This window comes from Mustela nigripes, chromosome 7 (assembly GCF_022355385.1).
Source record: "Mustela nigripes isolate SB6536 chromosome 7, MUSNIG.SB6536, whole genome shotgun sequence".
NCBI classification, from domain to species: domain Eukaryota; kingdom Metazoa; phylum Chordata; class Mammalia; order Carnivora; family Mustelidae; genus Mustela; species Mustela nigripes.
Window position 1 is genome coordinate 101,931,746 of NC_081563.1, and position 24,157 is coordinate 101,955,902.

Genomic DNA, 24,157 nt, shown 5'->3' on the forward strand with positions numbered 1-24,157 from the left:
CCTGCTGAGCAAGGAGCCCTATGTGGGACTTGATCCCAGGACGCTGGGATCATGACCTGAGCCGAAGGCAGCTGCTTAACCAACTGAGCCACCCAGGCGTCCCATCTTTTTAAAGATTTTATTTATTTGACAGAGAGAGATCACAAGTAGGCAGATCAGCACACAGGGGTCAGGGGGAAGCAGGATACCCCCTGAGCAGAGAACCCAATGTGGGGCTTGATCCTAGGACCCTGGGATCATGATCTGAGCTGAAGGCAGAGGCTTAACCCACAGAGCCACCCTGACACCCCAAAATAACTGTATTTTCTTAGATTCTTCACATTCATCACTGGCTAAGTAATTGACTTGCTATTTTAGGGCTTTTTTACTTTTAAGCATTTTTTTTTTTTTAAGTTGGCCATCCTCTCCCTTCTCTGTTTCAGAAATGTCTGTGCCTATAGAGAGCAGTCAGACCACAGGGAAAAGCTAATGCTGGCAGTCAGGCTCACTCAGTAGTTAGTTATGTGACTTCCTCATTCACATAGCAACTTGACATATGCTGTGGATCAACCTGTGGTTCTCTCACAAGCTGTTAAAACTACCAGTGTTAAAACCTCAAATGTTAAATCTCAGATGTCAAGCATCTAGGATGTTATAAATAATCTATAGCTTTTTCCATATTTTGAATTATTATTATAGGATAGCTTCCCAGAAATGGAATTACTAGGAGAAAGCATGAATACTTTTTGTGTCTTGATATTAGTGCCAAGTTGCTTTCCAAAAGGGTTGTACTAGCTTATAATGCCTTCAACAATAGGTAGAAGTGCCTGTTTCATGGACTTAATTGGGAATTTTTTTTTTTTTTTTTTTTTTTTTTTTTTTTTTTTACTGCTAATTGAATGGAGGAAAATTGATATTCTGCTACATAGTGCATTTTGTAAGTCTTCAACCATAGTATTTTTGAAGGCCTCAGTTAGGGTATCGCTATCTGTGGATCTTTGGTATATACATGAACACAACTATGTATGTGCATGTATGTGCATAATGTTACAGGTCTGTTGTATACTACACATTAAATGACGTAAATGAGCTAATCTTTCAGGATCTCTGTTAGGAAAGTGGCACTGATTAATACCTTTCTTGCTGAATCTGAGATGTTTATAAAGGTACCTAATAAGTTAGAGTATGATTCATGTCCTATGTGTATTTTGGTGGATTTGTGTCTGACAGAATGTATGTTCCCTATAACAATTATCCTGAACCTTGGGACTTTTTACAATGCTATTCTTCAGTAAACCACAAAGGGTCAGTATGAGATTATACTACATCATTCATTGGTTTCTCTGTGGCTTCATTTCCAAAATATTAAGCTCTTCAGAAAAATAAGTATCCTAATCACTAACACTTGTTTTGGAATATGCTTTGGTTTGGTTGGATTTTTAAAAGGAATTTTAGTTCAGACTATTTAAACTTATCTTTTTACGTTGGTTTATATGCTATAGTAACATCAGGAGTTTAACTCCTTAAAGGTAGAATATTAAAGGAGGCAGATAATAGGTATATAGGTGTATAACAAACTAGCCTTTCTGTTGATATTCTAGTTCCCTGAGACACCCAGGTGCCTCGAATTATAACATTTTTAAATAAAGTCCTAATTCAGTATTTTGATGTTTGTAGAATAATATTTTCCATCTCAGTGTGTTGCTGAAAAGATACCCTGGCTGGCTGACTTTGATAAATAGATAAGGTGATGTACATTGGGCCTTCATCAGTGAATGTGCCTCATTAGGGAATTTATTTATTTATACCTACAAATAAAGGATATTCAGTTTTATCTCATATGTTAAATAACTTCTCTTATGTTAATAGTTCACGCTAACAATTTTTTGTAGCTAATACAAGATACATATAAATAATATCTTTGAAATTCCATCCAGAATATGAATAATGACATGTTTCTTTGTTTATAATCTTAAGAGAGACTAGATATGAAAGACTAGCTATCTTTGGTTTAATAGATGCTGGTGAAAGAGTATCTGGTCTTTTTTTTTTTTTTTTTTTTTTTTCCTTAATATCCTTCAGGACCCAACCTTCCTTTAAATACTTATCAGGCACCTAGTAATGCCAGGAACTATTCTAGACACTTTGTGAACAAAATTCTTGACCTCATAAATCTTACGTTCAATTGAAGGGGAGACCGACGAGTCTAATAAAAAAAATATTTGACTAGAAACTAGTAGAGGTCAGGAAGTGAGAGATGCAGAGAAGAGTGTAAGAGCAGAGGAAATAGTAAATACACAGTCCTGAAACTGTAGCTTATCCTATTTAAGGAATAGCAGAGAGAGAACAGTGTGGTGGGAGTGAGTGAGTGGAAGAAAGAATAACTGATGAGGTTAGAGTGATAACATAAAGCCAAATCATGAAGGTCTTTTAGGTTATTTTAAGGGCTTGAACTTTTTCTCTGAGTTAAATGATAAGCCACTGGAGGTTTGAGCTGATCTGAATTATTTTTTAACAGGATCACCCTGGCTGCTGTCTTGAGAGTAGATTATGGTAGGAGGTAAGGACAAAATAAGGAAATCAGTCACAAGGCTATTGTCATATTCTTAAGATAATGACCATCGTGGGTAGAATAGGTTTGCAAAGGAACCTCAGAAATTCTCTTTTGGACACATGTTAATTTAAGATGCCTATTAGATATCAAAATAGGCATGTCAAGGAGACATTCGGATATATAATTAAGCGTTTAGGAAAGAGGTCAGAACTGGAGATCTAAATTTGGGGACCTTCATTGTCTAGGTCTCTCAAAGTGAAGAACACCAAAAGAATGAATATAGGTAGAAAAGAAAAGAGGTTCAAAAACTGATCCCTGGAACACTCCAGCATTTACAAGTTGAGTAAAACATACATTATCCAAAGGGCTGGGAAGAAACTACCAAAACCACAGCAGGAAATTCAGTGCTGTAGGGTATGCAGACATCCAGGTGTGAAGAAAGCATTTTAATGAGAAGATGGGCAGTAAAATACAGACTAAGAATAATTGGTGTGGAGATCAACAGTGATTTTGAGCTGTTTTGAAGGAATAGAAGGGATAAGATTAATGTGGGATCAAGAGAGAATGAGGAGTGGAATTGGAGAGAATAAGTATAGACAACTCCCTTTTTTAAATATTTGAATGCTCAGAAGTTGCAGGCATTGTGACACTGCAACATGTAACTCCCAAAAACAAAGACAGTCATCTACAGGATTGCAGTGCTGTTACCACACTAAGGGGATTTAGTATTGATACAATAATAGATATTTTACTCATTCTAATAATTCTCTTTATAGTTCTGTCATGGTCCAGTGTCAGTTTTAAAGTGTCTACTATAGTTGCTTATAGAATATCTACAATCTGGATTTGTCTGATTGTTTCTTTACAGTTAATTCCAATAATGCGTTTTGGGCAAGAATTCTCCATATGATATTGTATATTTCCTGTTGCCTTACATCATGAGGTCCCCGATGTCAATTTGTACCATTATTTTCACTTTTAACTTTGCTCACTCAGTTAAGGAGGTATCTGACTCATTTTTACCTTAAAGACACATTTTGTTTTGGGTAATTGGTGAGTTAATTAGTGAGTGGGGTTGTCTGTTTCCCAACAATTTAGCTCACGCCATTGGCATTCTTTGATGATCCTTGCTTGAGTCAAGTTGTTATACCATTCATTGCAAAATACTGACTTTCTGTCATTTCTTCTACATTTATTAGTTAGCATCCACTCCTTTCTTAAGTTACCATGCACTAATGGATTGACAGATTTTGAGGCATTTTCTTGTAATGGGTCACAGAGGAATGGAAAAGAAACTGGAGGAGGAAATGAGATCAAGAAAGCATTTTTCTTTCATATGGGGAAAATAACAGCATGCTTCTGGGAGTGATCTACCAGCAATAGGAAGAAATCATAATGCAGATAACTGTTCTAAATTAGGCAAAAGGAGTAGGAATATTTTTATGCAAGTGGAGGAAGTGGCTTTTGGTTCATGCACATGGACATTTCATCCATTGTAACAGGATAGAACCCAAAGAATATGGTCACAGGATAATGTAGAAAAATGGCAGTGAGAGCTTGCAGTACTCTTCTATTTGCTTGTGTTAGTGAAACAGGAAGGTCATCAGCTGAGAGCAGGAATGGGGGAGGAGATAGAGATGTAAAAAAAAAAAAAGATATGAAATAGTTGTTTAAGAAGTGGTGAAGAGGGAAATTTAATAGTATTACTGAGCAGCAATAAGAGTGGACTTGAAGTTCTTACTCTTGTAAAGTTAGATGAATCAACATAATTGTGTTTTTCTTCAGCCACATTTAATGATGTACAGTCAGGGAGTAAGGAGAGAGTTGGATTAAATCAGTGTAGAAGATTTGTCAAGTATGACCAAGCAAGAGAGGGGCAAGGGGATTGAAGGTTATATGCAAGGGCTTGTTCGTAATAATGTACCAAGGTATCTGTGTTGAGTTAGGAGGAAAATGAGGGCACATTGAGAGTGAGGAATGGGGAAGAGATGAGAGGACTGATGGATTGTAGGTCCCTGTAAAACCTAAGATTAGCCTTGTTAGCCTTGGGATATTAGAATAAAATGGAAAGATGGTAGCTAGTGTTTGAAGAATAGGATACTTGAAGCTAAGGTTATGATTGGGACTGCAGTTTTGGGTTATGACATGATCTAGTTACGATTCTAGTAGTAAGTTTCTAAGATGAGATGGAGTGCAGCGTGATAGGAGAAGAGGAGGTCAGTGAACTGGGAGGCCCACGGTGTTAGAAGGATTGTCTGTGTAGATATTGCAGTCACCAGGAATTATGACAGGACTAGTATCAGAAAGAGTAGCAGTGAGCCAAGGGCTTAGTTCTTTAAGAAATGAGAGAAGAGACTATGGTCATTAGATATCTCAATAAGAAGAGATTTTAGGTGGTATGGCCTCATAACGTGATATTCACAGTCGGGGGCTTTAGGGAGAAGGGCCAGCCAGTAGACTGAAGGTGGCAGTGAGAAGTAAGGAAGACTAACTATGGGAGAGAAAAATTAACCACCTAAAAAGAATATAGGAGTATAGGCCCCAGAGGAGAACCAGGTTTCAGTGAGACTTAGACTAACAGGTGAATGAAGAGAATTCTATTGATGAATATTAATGACTGTGTCTATGACTGACTGCTAGAAGGAAGGGTGAGAAATGGGAATGTTTACCACGTTATTAGAAAAATAATTTGGAAGTTGTAGACTTCTTGTGACAGTTTTAAATAGGGATAAAGGGCATGATGAGATTAGTGCTGGTGGTCTTAAAGCTTTATTTATTTTTGTTTAAAGATTTATTTATTTATTAGTGAGAGCACATGAGTGGGGGGTGGGGACCAGCAGAGAGAGTGGGAGAAGTATGCATTAGGTTCCTGAGCAAGGAACCTAATGTGGGGCTTAATCCCAGGAGCCAGAGATCATGGCCTGAGCCAAAGGCAGATGCTTAACTGACTGAGCCATTCAGGCGCCTAATGGTAGTGAGACTGTGAATGTCTTGAGGGAGTTCTTGTCAGGAACCTAGAGCTATAGGATGCTTTTTCAAAGGAGACATGGAAGCTAGAAGAGAAGCAGCAAGGACTCCTTTTTGCTGTCTAAGCCAGTTCAGTGAGGCAGGAGGTACAGTTGCAGCTCTTCCTTACTCAACTTACTCTTTCTTCCACTCTTTATAGTTGTAATTTTATGTTTATTCTGTTATTTGCTTTGTCCTTTATCCTTCCTTTTTTCCCTTTTATTCCACCTTCATTCCTCTGTTTAGTGTCCCACTGGGAAGCTTAAACACAGAGGCACATTAATGACAGGTATCTATGGCCATAGTATTATTTATTTTCTATACAGAAGGAAAACGCTTTTGAATCAGTAGGGTATTCTTTCTGGTAGGCAGCCCAGTTTCAAACATTTAATATTCAGACATCTCAAAACCTGTTTACTGTTTACTTTTGGCTATATCAATATCTCCATTTATTGTCAAGGTATCCACCTTATGGATATATTTGAAATATATTTGAAATACATTCACAAAAATGTTTTTTTGGTAAGATTTTAAAGTAACAGGCTGTTTAAATTTTGAGTTGCATGGAGAGAGGAGACCATTAAATAGAAAACCTGAATTTTAAAATAAGCTAAAGAATTTGCACTATGCTTTGTATTTTGATGATGGGATGAAAGTGAGTTTACAGTGCACTCTCCTATCTTGTACACAGCTGGGAAGTGGCTAGAACTTTAAAACTTAGGTGTGTGCTCCTTCCTTGAATCATCTAGTTAATAGGTTGGCTATAAGGGTTTTGTAAGGTAATAAGCTGAAACTTTTTACTGTGCAAAAGAAATTCTTTTGAATCATTTGTGGAATGTGTAATGAAAACAAAAAGCAGCCAAGGTTATCTGAAAACAATGCTAGCACATTCTCTTGATAGAGTTGGTAGAAAATGTTTCCAAATTTCCTGGATTATTTTAAAATTTATTTTCTCTCTTAATAATATTAAGACTGTTAAAAAAAGATCCAATGCAAAAATTTAGGATATTTTTATCCCAGTCATAGTGTCAGAAAGTGTAAAATCCCCATATGTTTTGAAGTTTCAGATTAATTGGTCTACTGTCTTAGGATGGTTGCTAACATCTAGGATGATTTTTTTAATCAGTTCTTCCTTCTCTGCCCATACGTCACATCAGTTGTACCATTTGCATCTGTAGCCACTATTTCCAGACAGTAGTACTTTTTTTTCGCCTTTGCCATAGATTTATAATCTGCCTGAAGTCAGTTCAAGAAGAGTGAGCTTGTTTCATGTATTATTTTCCCACAGCCCACAGCTATGCTGATTTGTTTGAAGTTGTGAATTCTTTGGTCTTTAAAGCAGAACTTCTATTTGAGGTTGTCCCACATCATCATTCTATATGCTAACTGCCTGGCTAGCAAACCATCATTTTTCTCACACATGTTCCATATGTTATTTTGACAGAATCCACTCAGACTACTTACTTTCAGCACTTTCATTATTCTTTTTTTCCAAAAACCTGAAAATCGTATGATCTTAAGTTACTACTTGAACACATTAATTTTTTTCCCGATTTTTTTGTTGCAATAAAATACATATACATTTATCATCCTAAGCGTTTTTTTAAGTGTGCACAGTTCAGCGGTGTTAAGTATATTTATGTTGCTGTGCAACCATTACCGCCATTATCTCCAGAACTGCTTTTCATCTTTGCAAAACTGAATCTATATCCATTAAACAGTAACCCCTTTCCCTTGCCCCTGGCAACCACCATTCAACTTTCTGTATCTATGAGTTTGACCACACTAAGTACCTTTTAAGTGGAATCATACAGTATTTATTTTTTTGTGATTGGCTTACTTCAGTTAGTGTAATGTCTTCAAGGTTCATCCATGTTGTAACATTCAGAATTTCCGTCCTTTTTCAAATCTGAATAATACACACACCACATGTTGCTTATCCATTTATCCATTGATGGTCACTTGGGTTACTTTCATATTTTAACTATACATTACCTAACTGTACATTATTACCTTTTCTGCAAGCAGACATAATTGAGAGGTACCTGGGTGACTCAGTCGTTAAGCGTCTGCCTTCTCCTCGGGTCATGATCCCAGGGTCCTGGGATTGAGTCCCACATTTGCTCCCTGCTCAGCAGGAAGCCTACTTCTCCTTCTCCTACTCCTCCTGCTTGTGTTGCCTCTTTTGCTATCTTACTCTCGCTATCAAATATATAAATAAAAATTTTTAAAAAATTATTTTAAAAAAAAACCAACCAAGCGGACATAATTGAATAGACCCCCATTTTGAGTTCTCCTTTTTAAATTTCATTTCTCATAATTATTTTTACATGTTTCTAAATAATCTTTATAATCATTATGCCTGCATCACATTCCATTGTGTTTCTGATTTATAAATTATGGAATACTTCCCTGATATGTTTTAGGCTGTTTCTAATGTTTTGCCATGTGGATAACATAACCTTATATTGGATTTTCTTAGCATAAATCCCTAATAGAACATCTTCGTGTCTCTTATCATATATCTTGAAATAGTTCTCTTAATTTATGGTGCTAACTGAGAAACATTTTTTAATTTATCAAGGTGCCTCAGAAATGCTGATAACAGGGGTGCCTAAGTGGCTCAGCTGGTTAGGTGTCCAACTCTCAGTATCAGCTCAGGTCATGTCATGATCTCAAGGTTCATGAGATTGAGCACTTCATTGGGCTCCACACTCCTCATGGAGTCTGCTTGAAGATTGTCTCCCTTTGCCCCTCCCCCTGTTCCTGCATATGTACGTTCTTTCTGTCTCTCTCTCTTTCCCAAATAAATAAATTACAGATAATAGGTTTAAATTTAAGAAAAGAAAAAGGGGGCACCTGAGTGACTCAGTGGGTTAAAGCCTTTGCCTTCGGCTTGGGTCGTGATTCTGGGGTCCTGGAATCGAGCCCCACATCGGGGTTTTCTGCTCAGCAGGAAGCCTGCTTCCCCATCTCTCTCTGCCTGCCTCTCTGCCTACTTGTGATCTCTGTCTGTCAAATAAATAAATAAAATTTAAGAAAAAAAAAGTGCTGGTAACATTTTACACAAAATCAAATCTAGCTTCTACAGTAGGTTCAAGTTTTGTAGCCACATAAGGAAAGGGCATAAGTACTTTCTGCAGATCTTTGATTTGATGCAAAACTTAATCCCACTGGGAGACCATATGCCATATCCTTGTTTTCTGAAACATTTGCCAGTCTTTCTCAGTGCCCTTTTGGTTATACCATTGTAAACAAATGTTCACTGACTATAATGCAATGATAATTTTCAGTTATGAGGTCCAAGATAAAGCCAGTAAAATGTCTGTGGCTTGAACTGGTGGCTAGGCAGGCCAAATCTGCCGACTTCACGTGGGAAGGACTCTGTGTTATTCATTTCACATTGATATTGTTTTCCTGATGTAACATATTAGAAAGAGGTTGTAGGGGTACCTTCCTCCGTTAGAATAATCTTCATTGAGGGTGGGTGGGATAGCACTCATCAAATGAACTGTCAAGAGATAGATCCTTAGCTTACCCTACTCACTCAGTGACATGGAAAACCTGTATCTGTAAAATTATTTGGCATAGCTTAGAAGAGCCTGATCCTATGTATGCCAAAAGGTGAGTGCTAGTAATTTGACTTGGGTGAGTTCCCTTTGGTGTTTTGGTATAATATGCCTTAGTGATAAGTTGGAACATATACTTTGAAAGCATATACTTCCCTAAGAATTGGCTTGTGTAAAATAGGGAATTCTGTGTGCAAAGGACTTAACCAAGATTTTCCCAAGCATTTCAGCTTAGATTGTCATAAAATACATTTCATTTTAGATTCCCATTGCTCCCCTCTGTAGAAGTAGAAGGAGATTTTAAAATATTTTTAAAGCAGTTTATTTGGATGCATAATTTTGATCCAGAAGAAATACATTTTAAAATGCTCATTAGGGGTGAGAGGAGACATTTGCACCTATCAGATGCCTGTGCTCTATCAGAAACTGTGCTCTGTGCTTTGCAAAAAATTTACATTAAATTCTTCAACAATTTTGTAAAGTCGTTATTAAGCCACTGTACAGAAGAAAAAACTGAAGGATAGATTTACTCAAGATCACACAACTAGGAGGGGCGCCTGGGTGGCTCAGTGGGTTAAAGCCTCTACCTTCGGCTCAGGTCATGATCCCAGGGTCCTGGGGTCGAGTCGCACATCGGGCTCTCTGCTCACCAGGGAGCCTGCTTCCTCTTCTCTCTGCCTGCCTCTCTGCCTACTTATAATCCCTGTCTGTCAAATAAATAAATAAAATCTTTAAAAAAAAAAAAAAGATCATACAGCTAGGAGCTAGAAGAACTGTAATTCAAACCTTGATGTGTCTGACTTCTGTACCCGTTAGAGTATTTTCCCTGGCTTACTAATTGAATTTGGGTCCAGTGTCTTCATTTCGTGCTTTTCTCAATCTGCATGTGTTTACTGTTGTGTGCACAAAGACACACAAAGACGTTCAGTGAGTTTTACTTGAGAATTTGGATAAATTTTATAAAAAAAAACTAAGCACTTATCAGGGACGGACCAGTATGTGCTATTACAGACTTCTCAGGGTGTGGGAACATTTTGGTCTCCAGCCAGTGTCACCTGTGTGACAGTGTCAGAGAGGGCTGTCTTGTGACTAATAAGCTGTTCTGGAGGTTAACAAACAAACAGAAAAGGCAAAACATTTTGCCAGTGTTGAACACTGCAGGCTTCTGGGGGCATACATGTTAATAGTTGGTATTCTAAGATTCTATCTTGGGACCTAAGACTGCTTGGCTTGTTACAGATTTCCTCAATAGATTCTGTCACCAGAGAATTCCCAAGAATAGAAACAATACTTACTTACAAGACAAGCTGTGGAAATATTGAAGTCCTAAGTATTAATGTTACTTTCATTCTATATTACTCTCATTCTATAATTTTTTTTAATGTTGCAATAGAGGATATTGCCCATGAATTAACTCTGGGTTAATTACAAATACTGGAAAAGTTGAAAAAGTAAACCTTGAATGATAGTCTGTCAGGGATTCCCAACCAATATGTTGATCCCGTTAGCCCTTAGCCCAACTGGAACCCTCAGGGTGATTTCCTTCTCTGGTTGCCTCCTCCATTTCCTATATAAATCTTATCCTATATAAATCTTATCATTTATAAGTGTCCTATATAAATCTTATTTTTAATCTACCAGAATAGGAAGAAGGTTGGCAGTCTATTGCTCTCCTAATAGTTATTTGTGACATCTTCTTAAAGTAGTCAGAATGTATAGTTTACTTACATAAAACTCCAGTAAATGTGGAAGAAAATAGAAAAATCTAGCTTGAAAAGTTGTTAAATATTGAAATGCTAGGGAGGTTGATATATTTTTCATTTCCTTTTATTCTTATAAAGTTTTTTTCTTTAATGGACTTAGAAATTCCATTTTGGTTGGATCCCAGCCTCAAATTGTCCTTACATATTAATAGCTTCTGTGGTCAGAAACTCTTCCAGGGAAGAAAACAAACTTAGTTTCAAGCCACCAATTTATAGGTGGGTTTTTCAATACAGTATATAGATTGGGACCTGCTTACAGTGAAATTTGGAATAGCATTAATAGTTTACTGTGATTATTAAAAGAGGATAGAGGGCTTGCTATCAGAAAATCTGGGTTCAAGTTTTTCATTATTTGGATGGGGAGTAAATGAAAAAAGGCAGGTGAAAGCCATTTTTGCATACAGTTGTCAAAGAAGTAAGCACTCTTTTTTTTCTTTTTCTTTTTCTTTTTTTAATGCTTTACTGTGGGGGGGTAGACAACAAAAGATTAAAAAAGGCAAAAACAGTGAGTTATACAGTTTAAAGAAAAATAATAAAATGAACACCTGTACACTCAGCTTAAGAAAGAACTTTACCAATGCTTGCAGTCACCTATGAGACTCCCCAGTTGCACTCTCTCCCTTTCTCTACTAGAGAAAATTTAAACTGTATTTCATGTTAATCATTCTCTTCTTCTGTATAATCATTTTACCACATATACATAATATCCCTAAACAGTCTTGTTAATTTTGATCATTATAAAAAGTATCTTCTCTATATTCTTCTGCTGCTTGTTTTTTGTTACTAACATTATATTTTTGAAAGTTATCCTTATCAGTATGTAAGGATATGTTCTATTAATTTTCACTATTAGACAGAATTCCATTTTAGATATATCAAGTCTGCTCTGTTGCAGTTATTAAAGTATTGCTGTTACAATGTCTTCGTGAATATTCTTGGGACTTCTCACCTAGGAATATATAGAGAGAATGTCTTGGATATGGGTAGAGTTTGTTGGTTGTGGAGCCTGCTCACAGAGTTACATTTACTAGGTTATGCTGAATTGTTTTCCCAGGGGCCTGTCCCATTTTAACCAGTGGTGTGAGTTCCCAAAGCTCTTTATCCTCATCATTAATAGATATTATCAGGCTTTTCAGTTTCTGCTAGTTGAATATGTAGCTAATGGTATCTCATTATGGTTTTAATTGTGTATTATTCTTAAATATTTGTTGAGTTCCTGCTATGTGTGCCAGACTCTTTTCTCTGGACAAAACACTGAACGGACCTTTATGGGGACCTACATTATATGTGTGGGGGAGAAAGGGGAAAAAGGGAATGAGACAAATAGGTAAAATAACCAGGTGATGATTCAGGGCTGTGAAAACAAAAGGATAAAGCCTGAATGAGGAGTAGGAAGTTCAGGGATAAGAGTAGGTAGCTATTTCAATAGGTCAGGAAAAGCTTCATTGAGAAAGTGACATTTGCACAAAGACATAATAGAAAGGACAATACATACTAGTTGTTATCCTGCAGAAGAGCATTTCAGGCAGAGGAAACAATAAATGCCAAAACCTTGAAGGGGGAGCATTTCTGATTTGTCCAAGAGCATTTAAGAAGCAGCAGTGGCTGAAACAGAATGGGCCAGGGAATGGACAGCACTAGAAGATGAGGGCAGAGAGGTAGCCAAATCATAGAGGGCTTTGAGACCTCTGAATGGACGTTAGCTTTACTGTAAATGAAATGAGAAGTAGAAGGATATGACCTGACTTAAGTTAAAGACGTGCTCAAGCATTTGCCTAATTACTAATGAGGAAGAACATTTCTTTTTATTTCCTTATCTGTGAAATACCTGTTTAGTCTTTTGACCATTTTTATGTAGTATTCTGTTTTAGTGATTCATAGAAGTTCTTCAGATATTCTGGACTGGTGTCTATCAGTCATATATTTTAGAAATATGTTCTTTTTACTCTTTATAATATCATTTGAAGAACAAACGGTGTAGTCAACTTCATTAAACTTGTTCTTTAGGGCGCCTGGGTGGCTCAGTGGGTTAAGCCGCTGCCTTCGGCTGAGGTCATGATCTCAGAGTCCTGGGATCGAGTCCCGCATCGGGCTCTCTGCTCAGCGGAGAGCCTGCTTCCCTCTCTCTCTCTGCCTGTCTCTCCATCTACTTGTGATTTCTCTCTGTCAAATAAATAAATAAAATCTTTTAAAAAAAAAAAAAAAAAACTTGTTCTTTATTCTTTTGTACCTTTGGTTCATATAATTAAATCAATTATAATCCTTGGATTAGGACACTCATCATTGGTCCAGCTTGGCCCTTTTATTTATTTATTTTTAGTAATTAATAAATGAACCCACAACAAAAGCTAGAACCATACAGTAGCTTACATTTATCCTTTTGATCTCCCTTACTTCTCCATACCTGTTATAACCATTATCCAGATTTCAGTATTCACTCCATTGTATATATTTTCATCTCATAAGTTTTCCTAAAAAGCATGAGTGCATGAAAAGGAATAAGGTGTACTGATATATGCTACAAAGTGGATGAACCTTGAATTTTCATGCTCAGTAAAGGAAGTCAGTTACAAAAGACCAAGTATTTTATGTGAAATGTCCAGAGTAAGAAAATCTATAGAGAACGTAAGTAGATTGTTGGTTGCTGGGGAGAGAGATAAGAGTGTCTTTTTGAGGAAATACAAATGTTCTAAAATTGACTAGTTACAGTTGCACATACTTGTGACTATATTAAAAACTATTAAATTGTATAAATTAAAGCTGTTAACTTTGTTCACATTGAGGAAACAGGTGTGGGTTTTAGATACTTAAAAAGTCTTTGGAGACTGATTTTTTTTTCACTCAACATTATATTGCTAAGATTTATCCGTATTTTGTGTAACTGTAGCTCATTCATTTGAGTGTATATACCACAGTGTATATCCATTCTCCTGTTGGATATGCATCTGGGATGTTCTTTACTATGATGAATCATGCTGTTATGAACATCTCTGTGCATCTTCTGGTAGGTGTTTAAGTTTTTCTGGGTATTTATCAAGGAGTATAATTGCTGGGTCATAGGGTATGTGAATGTTCAACTTTATAAGATGAAATACTTAATTCTTTTTTTTTTTTTAAGATTTTATTTATTTTATTTGACACAGGGAGAGAGAAAGCGTGAGCAGGAGCACAAGCAGGGAGAGTGCCATAGGGAGAGGGAGAAGCAGACTCCCAGCAGAGGAGGGAGCCTGATGTGGGGCTCAGTCCCAGGACCCTGGGATCATGACCTGAGGCGAAGGCTGATGCTTAACTGACTGAGCCACCCAGGTGCCCTATAATTAGTGACTTCTGTGTTTCATGTACAAAATCCTTTTCAATACAGTTAAGACTGATACTCATCTTTATTTTCTACTGAAGGTAGAAAGTTTTAATGTTTTCGACATTGAAGTCCTTGATTCATTAGGAGTTGATTTTTTATATGATATAAGGTAGACATCCAATTTCATCTTCTTCTACTTGGACTTTTTTATCCTGTTCCATTTATTGAATAATCTCTCACTTCAGTAATCTGACATGTCACCTCTGTCATGTACCCAAGTTTCAAAACTGCATGATCTCTTGCTTGGCTTTCTGTTTTATTAGTCTGTCTATCCCTGGACCTGTACCATACTTCTTAAACTGGATAAAAGGGCACTAATGACCATCAAAAATATCCCACCCCCTCCCAGAACAATTGGTTGAGGGTTCTCTGAAGAAAACAAGCTCCAACAACAACAAACCATTTGCAAGTGCTGTAGTTTGCAGTATCTTCTGGGAAGAGCCGAGTTTGAATTAGAGCAAGAAGATGAAGAAAATGTTCAGAGATAAAATAGAAAAAATTTGGTTTCAATTGGTCTTGGATTGGAAGTGCCCTTAGGTATCTGGCAAATACTCTCTCAAGCACTCTCTAAAGAAGTACTTTATCAGTTTTTACTGATAAGGCACTATGAATTCTGGAGAATTTAGTGGTAGAGAGTTGGAGGGGAAGAGAAATAGTAGCAGAAGAGTCGATTTGTAGTTAACCTCTGAGGATAAAAACATGGGAGATTAGGAGGAACCTGGTGATTAGGGCTTTTTGTGGTAACCGAAATGAATACGGATAAAAAGGCCACAGAGTTCGTTTCTTATAGGTGTAAGGCAGATTTTGGTGGTGAGGTTTGAGTGTTGAGGATTAGGGAGGGAAAGGTATCTGCTGTTGCCATGAATGCACCGAGCTAATCACCGTCTTAACCCCTTTCTGGGGATAGGCAAATTTACTATGAGCTCACAAGGGTCCCCCTTGACTCCTGTTGGCAGTTACAGGTGAGGAAACCAGTATAACTAAAGAACACACTTGCCTTGCTCCACAGTGCTGGTTTTTTGTTCCTGGATTTTAAAATACTTTAATGTTTTGGAGTTTCATTATGGTTTATCTAGGTCATACTTTTGCTTGGTAGCTTTAATCTTGTGTAGAGGTAATTGGATACCCAGAATCTTAAAGATTAGTACCTTTCATCGGTTTTTAAAACTTCAGTCATATTCTTTTAAAATATTACCTTTTTCTCGTGTTCTCTCTTTTTGCCTCCTGGAAATTCTGTTTGATATATGTGGTACCTTCTCATTCTATATCTCATAACTGACATGTTCCATACCTTTCAGCCTATGTATAATGCTATGTAATTTCTTAAATTTGTCTTTCAGTTCATTAATTTTTTCTTTAATTCTTACAGGCTGTTGTTTAACTTGGCTGCTGACTTTATTATTTCAATTATATGTTTTATTTGAGGAAGTTTTTTTTTTCTTTTCCAAATCTGTCTCATACTTTTGATGATTTTATCTTTTAATTTTCTCTTTTTTTTAAATTTTTATTTATTTATTTTTAAGATTTTATTTATTTATTTGACAGACAGAGATCACAGGTAGGCAGAGAGGCAGGCAGAGAGAAAGGAGGAAGCAGGCTCCCTGCGGAGCAGAGAGCCCGATGTGGGGCTCGATCCCAAAACCCTGGGATCATGACCTGAGCCGAAGGCAGAGGCTTTAACCCACTGAGCCACCCAGGCGCCCCAATTTTCTCTTTTTTTAATGTGCTTTTTTTTTATTCTGTATCTGATCATTCCAAAATCTTTAGTCTTTATAGACCTGGCTTTTATGTTTTGTTTCTCCTTACTCTGGTTCATATTGAATTTTTTTGGTGATCTCATTGTTCTTGGATCTTTTTTCACCTATGGGAATTCTCAGGGCCTGGGCCAAAAGTACTTCTTTAGAGAGTGCTTGAGAGAGTATTTGCCAGATACCTAAGGGCACTTCCAATCCAAGACCAATTGAAACCAAATTTTTGCTTTGGGGTATTTGGGGCCCCACAGATAGTGTGAATTCTAGCCACAAACCCATGGATTTGTGGGCTTGTGGTTATAAATTCTCTAGGGGGGAAAACGTGTTTTTACTTCCCTTGTTCTGCTCAAAGCCAAAGCCCAGAAAGGCAAGTATTCTAAGTTTTTGGAGGAAGGGCAGCACCACTGAAGGCACCCTTAAGGATCCTGGCTTCATGGGAGTAGTATCAGTGGGACTTTCCACTATAATCAGGCTCCAAACTTTGAATCCTGTCTTCCTTGGCTAGCAGCCCATTAAAATCCAAGATCCATCCTGGACCCTAGTGGAATAGGGTATGTCCCCAAAGGAAAGTCCTTGCTTCTGAGCTAGTTTAACAGTTCTGATTGAGTTTTCTTATTGTGACTAGACTCCAGAAAATCCCCTTTGTTTCCTTATCTTAGCCATTTGCTGAAAAGTTTTATATTTACTTTCCACCTTGTCTGTAAACATTAATGTGTAAAAAATAACAGTAGCAAAGGCAGTTCGTCGTTCCTCTTTGCCATAAATTAAATAGCTGTATGGCTTCACCAAACTCAGCCAGAATTTTACTCTGTTATTATTAGGACAGGTTGTTATTATGTACATTGTGATTACAAACTATTTGAAAAGCAAACAAAAACAAAAATAAAATACAAATAATTACAGACAAATACAGAAAACAGTAGCTCCCTAAATGAGGCCCAAATGTCTTGTATTTGAAGTCAGCTTAAGAACATTCAATTCTAAGAAGCAGGGACACCTTGGTTCACAGTAAACTGAAAATATTTACAAATGGAGGGTATCACTCTAAAGGAGGGTAAAAGGAGATTTAGAAGAGGTTAGAGTATAAGCTCAAATTCAAGACAAATGTGAAACAGTTGCTACCCACTGAAATAGCTTTAAGATAATCAGCAACAGCAAAAAGCATTAACATTCATTCAGTACAGACTTGAGAGGTAATCTTCTATGGATACCTGATTGAATATTTTGGGAGATAACAAATTAAATGTTATGTGAGAAACCTTTTCTAGTCTAAGCAGCTTGCCTGTGTCCTCTTATCATTATCATCTTTATTAAAGATGTCTGTGTTGTTTCCATATAGTAGGCATAATAGTATACTAACAGTATTAAGTGATTAAGAAGAGCATTTTTGGTTTTGGCTGACTGGTAATTTTTACTGTTTACTGTTGTTCCCCAAACTAGTTGTTATTTTACTTCTTTAATTTCATGAATTGTTGCCCTTTGTCCATAAGGTTGGCAACAAATTTGACTTGTTTATCCTTTCATTTGTCAACAGACATTTACTAGGGTAGGCCCTCCACTAGCCACCGGGGTGAATCTCACTGGGACTGGTAGAGAGACAGGCTATGAATGGCCTCTCCCCTCATGGAGCTTGCAAGCTAATAAAGGAGATAGCTATTAAGAATAATTTTAAAAATCACACAAATTATGAGGTTGCAGCTGTGATATAGGTACAGGATAAAAATATAATACTGTAAGAATTTGAAAAGGATTTACAGATGTTAAAATAAGAAAGAATGGACCAAATTCTGAACATGTTCTGAACAATTTCTTGTTCTGAACAAGTCTTGAACCAAGTTCAAAACATTTCAAATCTTCATCTTTCTCATTATAAAAATGGATAGTTTGACTTAACCAGTATGCTTTGAGGATACCCTAAGTACTTAATCACTTGATTACCATAGAGGGAAAAAATGCCGCTGGTGAAGATCGCCATTACTCACAGGGAACAAATATTCCTGTGACCTCTATTATATAAGTAAATGTGTTCTTCCCTCTCCCCACAGCATTGAGGATAACTGGCCAGTTTGAAGGGGTGCCTTTGATGTCAGTGTTCTTAGGACATGGTTGGTGGTTTTCCTTTAAAACCTTTATACCCAGAGTGAATTCCAAGTTGGGAGTTCCTTGCAGTGGTGGTGGTGGTGGTAGTTACATTTTAAAAGCTGCTTTTGGAATTGAGTGTTACACTGTTTGATTTAAACATACAACCATAAATAAAGATAGAACCATAAGTGTTCATAAATACTCTCAGTGGATCCTAAGTCCTCATTTAAGTAAAAATGCTAGTTTCAGCTTATATCAGAAATCTTAAAACGTGCTTTTTGTTTTTATAAACAAAACCAACTACAGTACCTAGTTGAGTTAATTTAAGTCATTCATGTCCTACCTGTTGAAGACTTTCCAAATATTTCGTATTAGTAAGGTCAGGGGAAATGTATACTTTTGTTTTAGTGGATTTTGAAAGCATATTTAAAGTATTTTTGTACATATGCAAATTGCCAAAATAATTCTGAATGGATTCTGCTTAAATTATTGTCATAATTGAGTAATCTGTGTTCATGGTTGGCTTTGAAAGAGTTTTCTATCCCTTATTTGTAGGATTATTGATGTTATTTTTAACTAATTCGGCAGTCTTTGGCTATACACTTAAAATTTTTAAAAACAAATTTGTGCAAAACTAAAAACAGCTAAAATAAAGTTGTTTTTTAGTCACATAGTGGCTGCTCTCAAATGAGGCTGAAACTGTCTGAAGAATGTTCTTGTGCATATGCCAAGAGACTTCTGGAATGGACATATTTTTTAAGAACCAGAACATAAACAACTGTGATCTGTGGCAAGAGATTTAAATGACCTCATGATGACAATGAGAACAAAGCATTTTTAAGTTATCATGGTGTTGTGTTAATTCACTGCAATGTTTTTGTCATTCTACTTCAATACAGATTTGGTGTGTTTAAGTGAGAGCCAGGCAAAAAATTTCAGACTGTATTTAACTGAAGATAACTATTTCTTTGTTGTTATAAACAAGCTAAACACCAAAAAATTTTATTTTCTGAGAATAATATTTCATGAATTATTCTAGAGCTGTAGGTCTGTTAGGCATGCGTGGGAGCATACACACACACACACCCCACTTTGAGATGAAGGCCATTTGTATTTATATCTTAAATTTGATTCATTTTCTGTTGGAGAGTATGTTCCAAACTTACAAGATCAAACAGTTGGCTTGAAATAAGAATTCTTCCTTTAAGACAGATCAATTAAGTGTTTATTAAGTACTTACTATGTGTCTGGCACTATGTAGAATATCATGGAATACAAAAGAAGGTGACTTTAGCTGCCTTTGGTTTAGTTGGGAGAAAACTCGAAAGTGAAAGACATTATATAATCAAGTACCAAATAAAATTACACATAACTTATATGATGCAAATAATGAAATAATCTTTTTTTTTTTTTTTCAGAAGTGATTTCTAATAATTGTCTAGAACAGTGGTTCTCAACTAGGAGTGATTTTGTTCCCAAGAGGACATTTGCAATATCTGGAGACTTTTTTTTGTTTTTTGTTTTTTTAAATTTTTATGACTGGGGCTGTTGGCATCTCGTGGATAGTGAAGAGATACTGATAAACCCCTTACAATGTACAGAATAATTCCTCACAACAAAGGATTATTTGGTACAAAATGACAACAGTGCTGATAGGAACTGTGCTGCAGAATCTACAAATGACAGTGCTAATGAGTTTTCCAGTTTTGGGAGCTGGCCTCCCATTCTCATGTAGACTTCTGCTGCCTCTGAGACCCTAAGTCCTTACATAGAAATGAGCATGGAGTATCCATAAGCCCCTGAACACTGTAAGCAAGTGTTTCCAGTACCACAGTGTTTCAGGGAGAGATTCTGTATCTTTTATCAAATTCTCAAGGTATCTATGTTCCCAAAAAAGATTAAGACACATCAAAGCAGGGGTGCCTGGGTAGTGGCTCAGTGGGTTAGGCCTCTGCCTTCGGCTCAGGTCATGATCTCAGGGTCTTGGGATTGAGCCCCACATGGGACTTTCTGCTCAGCAGGGAGTCTGCTTCTTCTACCCACCCACCCCTACCTACCTGTGGTCTCCCTCTGTCTAAATAAAATCTTTTAAAAAAAAGATACATCAACGCAGTGTCCTAGTTACCTGAGACAATGATACAGAACTTTCCTTAGCATCATAGTAAGTTTCAAAGATCAAAATTAAACAAAGAATACTTTTTTGGTGAAAAAAAATGTTTAAACATATTAATTTAGTATTTTAGAGTAATAAAAGCTTAATGTTTGAGGAAATTATACTAGAATACCTTAAAGATTATTTAAACATCATACTCTTCTAATAATATAGTACTGGGCATGTAGAATTGCACTGAATTGATTGTATGCTAACCCATAGGCATAATATATAAACCTATTATTTTGTGATTTAAAACCACACTTTTTAAAATCTCACTTTTGTCAGGATTTGCTGCTTTCTCCCAAGGATCCCAGTTTACATTTCCTAAATGTTGTATATTTGTTGATTCAAAGATCTGGACATCATTTTATACTGCTCACATTTCTCTTAAAAACAGTTTAGTAAGGAGAACTGTATTTTTCTCATAAGAAACATCTTTGAATTGAGAGTTGTGTTTCTGATTTAGCATTCAGTAAGTCAGAGATCTTACCAGCAGCGCATCATAAAAACAAATCTATATAACCTTGAGTATGCAGATAATTTAATACTTTTCTAAGTCATAGAAATTTGAAGATTAAGTCTTGGCCTAAAAGCCAAGGAAGGGACCTTAGAGAACATCTGTTCCAGCTGTTTCAGGCTGTTCGTTGAGGCACAAGACCCAAAACACTACTTCTAGTTGCTACATATTTGGACGTCTACCAAATATTTTCTTTGAGCGGGGAAAAGAGGTGTATGTGGGTGGGAGGGTTACATTTCAGATCTACACCAAACAAACTCCTTTTGCAGATAAGGAACCTGAGGCCCAAAGCTTTTGACTGTATTCATTCGCTTTATTTATTTTTTTAAGATTTTATTTATTTATTTATTCGACAGAAACACAGCGAGAGGGAACACAGACAGGGGGAGTGGGAGAGGGGGAAGCAGGCTTCCACTGAGAGGGAGCCTGATGTCAGGCTTGTCACAGGAACCTGGGATCATGAACTTAACTGAAGGCAGATGCTTAATGACTGAACCACCCAGGCCCCTCTATTCATTCACCTTATACATTTCTTTATTCTGGGTCAAATCAGCATTTTAGATGTATCTGGTCATAGTATAGAGGATAACCAGGCAATTTTAGTCATGTTGCTTCCTCGCTGCATGTTCTTAGCAAGTTGCTGAATACTCTTTGTCTCAGTATACTCATCAGGAAGAAAAAGAATTGTTATATCCTTAGGATTGCTTTCACCTTAGAATTTAGAGTATTATCTGGGAAGATGATCTGGATTGACCATGTCTCTCTCAAAAAACATTTTGAGGGGCACCTGGGTGGCTCAGTGGGTTAAGCCTCTGCCTTTGGCTCAGATCATGATCTCAGGGTCCTGGGATCAAGCCTCGCATTGGGCTCTCTGCTCAGCAGGGAGCCTGCTTCCCCCCACCCCCCGTCTGCCTCTCTGCCTACTTGTGATCTCTCTATGTCAAATAAATAAATAAAACCTTTAAAAAAAAAACATTTGGAATCATTCCATTAAGTATTATTTTTCTGAAGTGAATATTATGTCATATAAATAGTGAAGCTTCCTCCTCCTCAAACCAAACTGTAATGTCCAAAAAATAAAATAAAATAAATAAAATAAATAAAATAAAACAAACATCTTTATTATCAAAGGTAACAGCACAGTAATCACATTTCCTTTATTTTGGCAGTAGTGAGGGTCTTCAAGGACTGATAGGTCAGCGTCAGGGCTTTTTCTTTCTCACTGTCATCCAATCCAGTTATTACATAAGCCACCTAGAAACATGAATTAGGAGCTATAGAATATAAGAAATAAGGACCTTTAAAGATGAAATACAAGAACAGATAACGTTGAAAGAGGTAAACCATATAAAGTGGGATCTGACCTTGGTAGTCCTTTTGATCATAAGGATGTATCTTACAGAGTACTTGAGACATGAGAATTTTTTTCTCTGGGGGTGCTTCAACAAAGATTGCCTTTTTAATCAATTTTTTTTAGTCACCTATAGTTTCCAGGGAATGCAGTCTTTTATTTGGGCAACAGAAGCAATTAGAAATAATTATGTTAAAGACCACTTATCTTTTTGCCATCAAAAATGAATTACTAGTAATATACTGAAAAGATTTTGTTCCAGGATTTTTCTGAGTCTCAAAGCAATTAAGTATAGAGAAATGAAATTTGAACCTAAATGAAAGACTTTACTTCAGTGGCTTGACTGTATATCAAGTTGTTCAGTTTGTTTATTTATTTGGTCTGGTTAAATTTATTGATTTTTTATTAAGAAATAACTTTGATATGAGTTGATCCTATATTACTCTGAGGAGTATTACACAATTTAGTATTGCATTTTATTTTGTTATTTTGGTAAGTATATGTAAATTATCTTTTGAGGTAAATTACATTTTTAATGGATAAGGATACAGCATTTTAAGTTGAACTCTCTGTTTTTTCTTAGGTCTGAAAGAAAGTGCAGAAGAGATGGTCAAAAACAAATTGGAAGGAAAAGATAAATTGACCCCTTGGGAACAATTTTTAGAGAAGAAGAAAGAGAAAAAAAGACTAAAGAAGAAACAGAAGGTATCAATGATATTTTAAGCAAATATTTATTGAACAACAACCATGTATCACAAGGTACCAGGTCCTTGGCATCTGTTATCTCATAATGTAATCACTCATTAGAATAGGCCTTGTTATCATCACAATTGTAAGAAAGGACAGGAAGAACCCGATAGCTTAAGTGTTTTCTGCAAAGTGATGTACTGAGGTAGAAATCCTAATAAAAACCCCGATAGCTTAAGTGTTTTCTGCAAAGTGATGTACTGAGGTAGAAATCCTAATAAAAACCCGGGGCCACTTTAACTACAGTGCTCTAGTATTTTACCTTTATATACCACCAAATAAGATACATAGTTTAGTTGATACCTAGATATAAAACAGCTCAATTCTATTTGTGTTTGAGGAAGAAAGATACAGAATTTTTTAACTTGAGGATGTATATATACAGAATTTTTAAGATTGTTTATTTGAGAGAGAGAGCACAAGCAGGAAGGGCAGAGGGAGAAGAAGAGTCTTAAGCTGCCTCCACATAAGTGCAGAGCCCTGTGCAGGGCTCGATCTCATATCCCTGAGATCACGACCTAAGCCAAAACCAGGAATCACACACTTAACCAAATGTGCCACCCAGATGCCCCTACATACAGAAATTCTTGACATGAGTGAAATTTTTTTCTCTACATTTCTCAACCTGCATTTTTCGTGTTTCACTATTACCATATGGATCTATTAACATCTTGTCATTAAATCCCTTTTATTAAGGATATTTCCTCTGCACTAAATATTGTCTTGAAAAACCTGATTTGACTCCCATTGTTTGAGGATAACATCTTTTCCACAGACTCTTTAGAAATAGCAGAGACCACTTAACGATTTTTGCCACTAAAAATACTCTTATCACTGAAATGCAGCATTCTAGCAGTACTGGTATAGCCTTAAGATAGTATGAGTAATCACAGAATTTTTCAGTTTTAGTAATCTTAAATGATTTGTTCTAGTCCAATTCTAATGCTTTATAGTTGTAGAAAAATAACTGATTTATCTCCGGCTACGGAGCTTGTTAGTGGCTAAGCTGAGACTGGAATCCAGATCTTTCTTACTCCAGTGTCCTTTCTACTGTACAGTATTATTTCTCTCTGTCCTGCAGAAGCTTGTGCTTTTGGTACAGCTTTGACTTTCCAATGCTTGTAAAGACAGAGGGCTGCAAAACTGAATGATGGACTGGAGGGATTTTTTTTTTTATGCTCCTCTATTTTAGTCAGTATTTCTGGAAATAGATAATAAAAATGAGGAGGGTAAGGGCCCTGTCCTCATTGATAAGCTGCCTCTCTTCTTCAGGAAACAAACTGAGGGTTGCTGGGGGGTAAAGGGGAAGAGATAGGGTGGCTGGG

At 36.5% G+C, this 24,157-nt stretch overlaps 1 protein-coding gene across 1 annotated transcript in view; it reads left to right on the forward strand.

The window, feature by feature from the left end:
* ESF1 (ESF1 nucleolar pre-rRNA processing protein homolog) overlaps positions 1-24,157 on the forward strand; it is a 62,066-nt gene that overhangs the window by 23,349 nt on the left and 14,560 nt on the right. Inside the window, exon 10 of the mRNA XM_059406521.1 lies at positions 22,669-22,790. Coding sequence (XP_059262504.1) covers positions 22,669-22,790 — 122 coding nt within the window. The remainder of the gene's footprint in view (positions 1-22,668; positions 22,791-24,157) is intronic.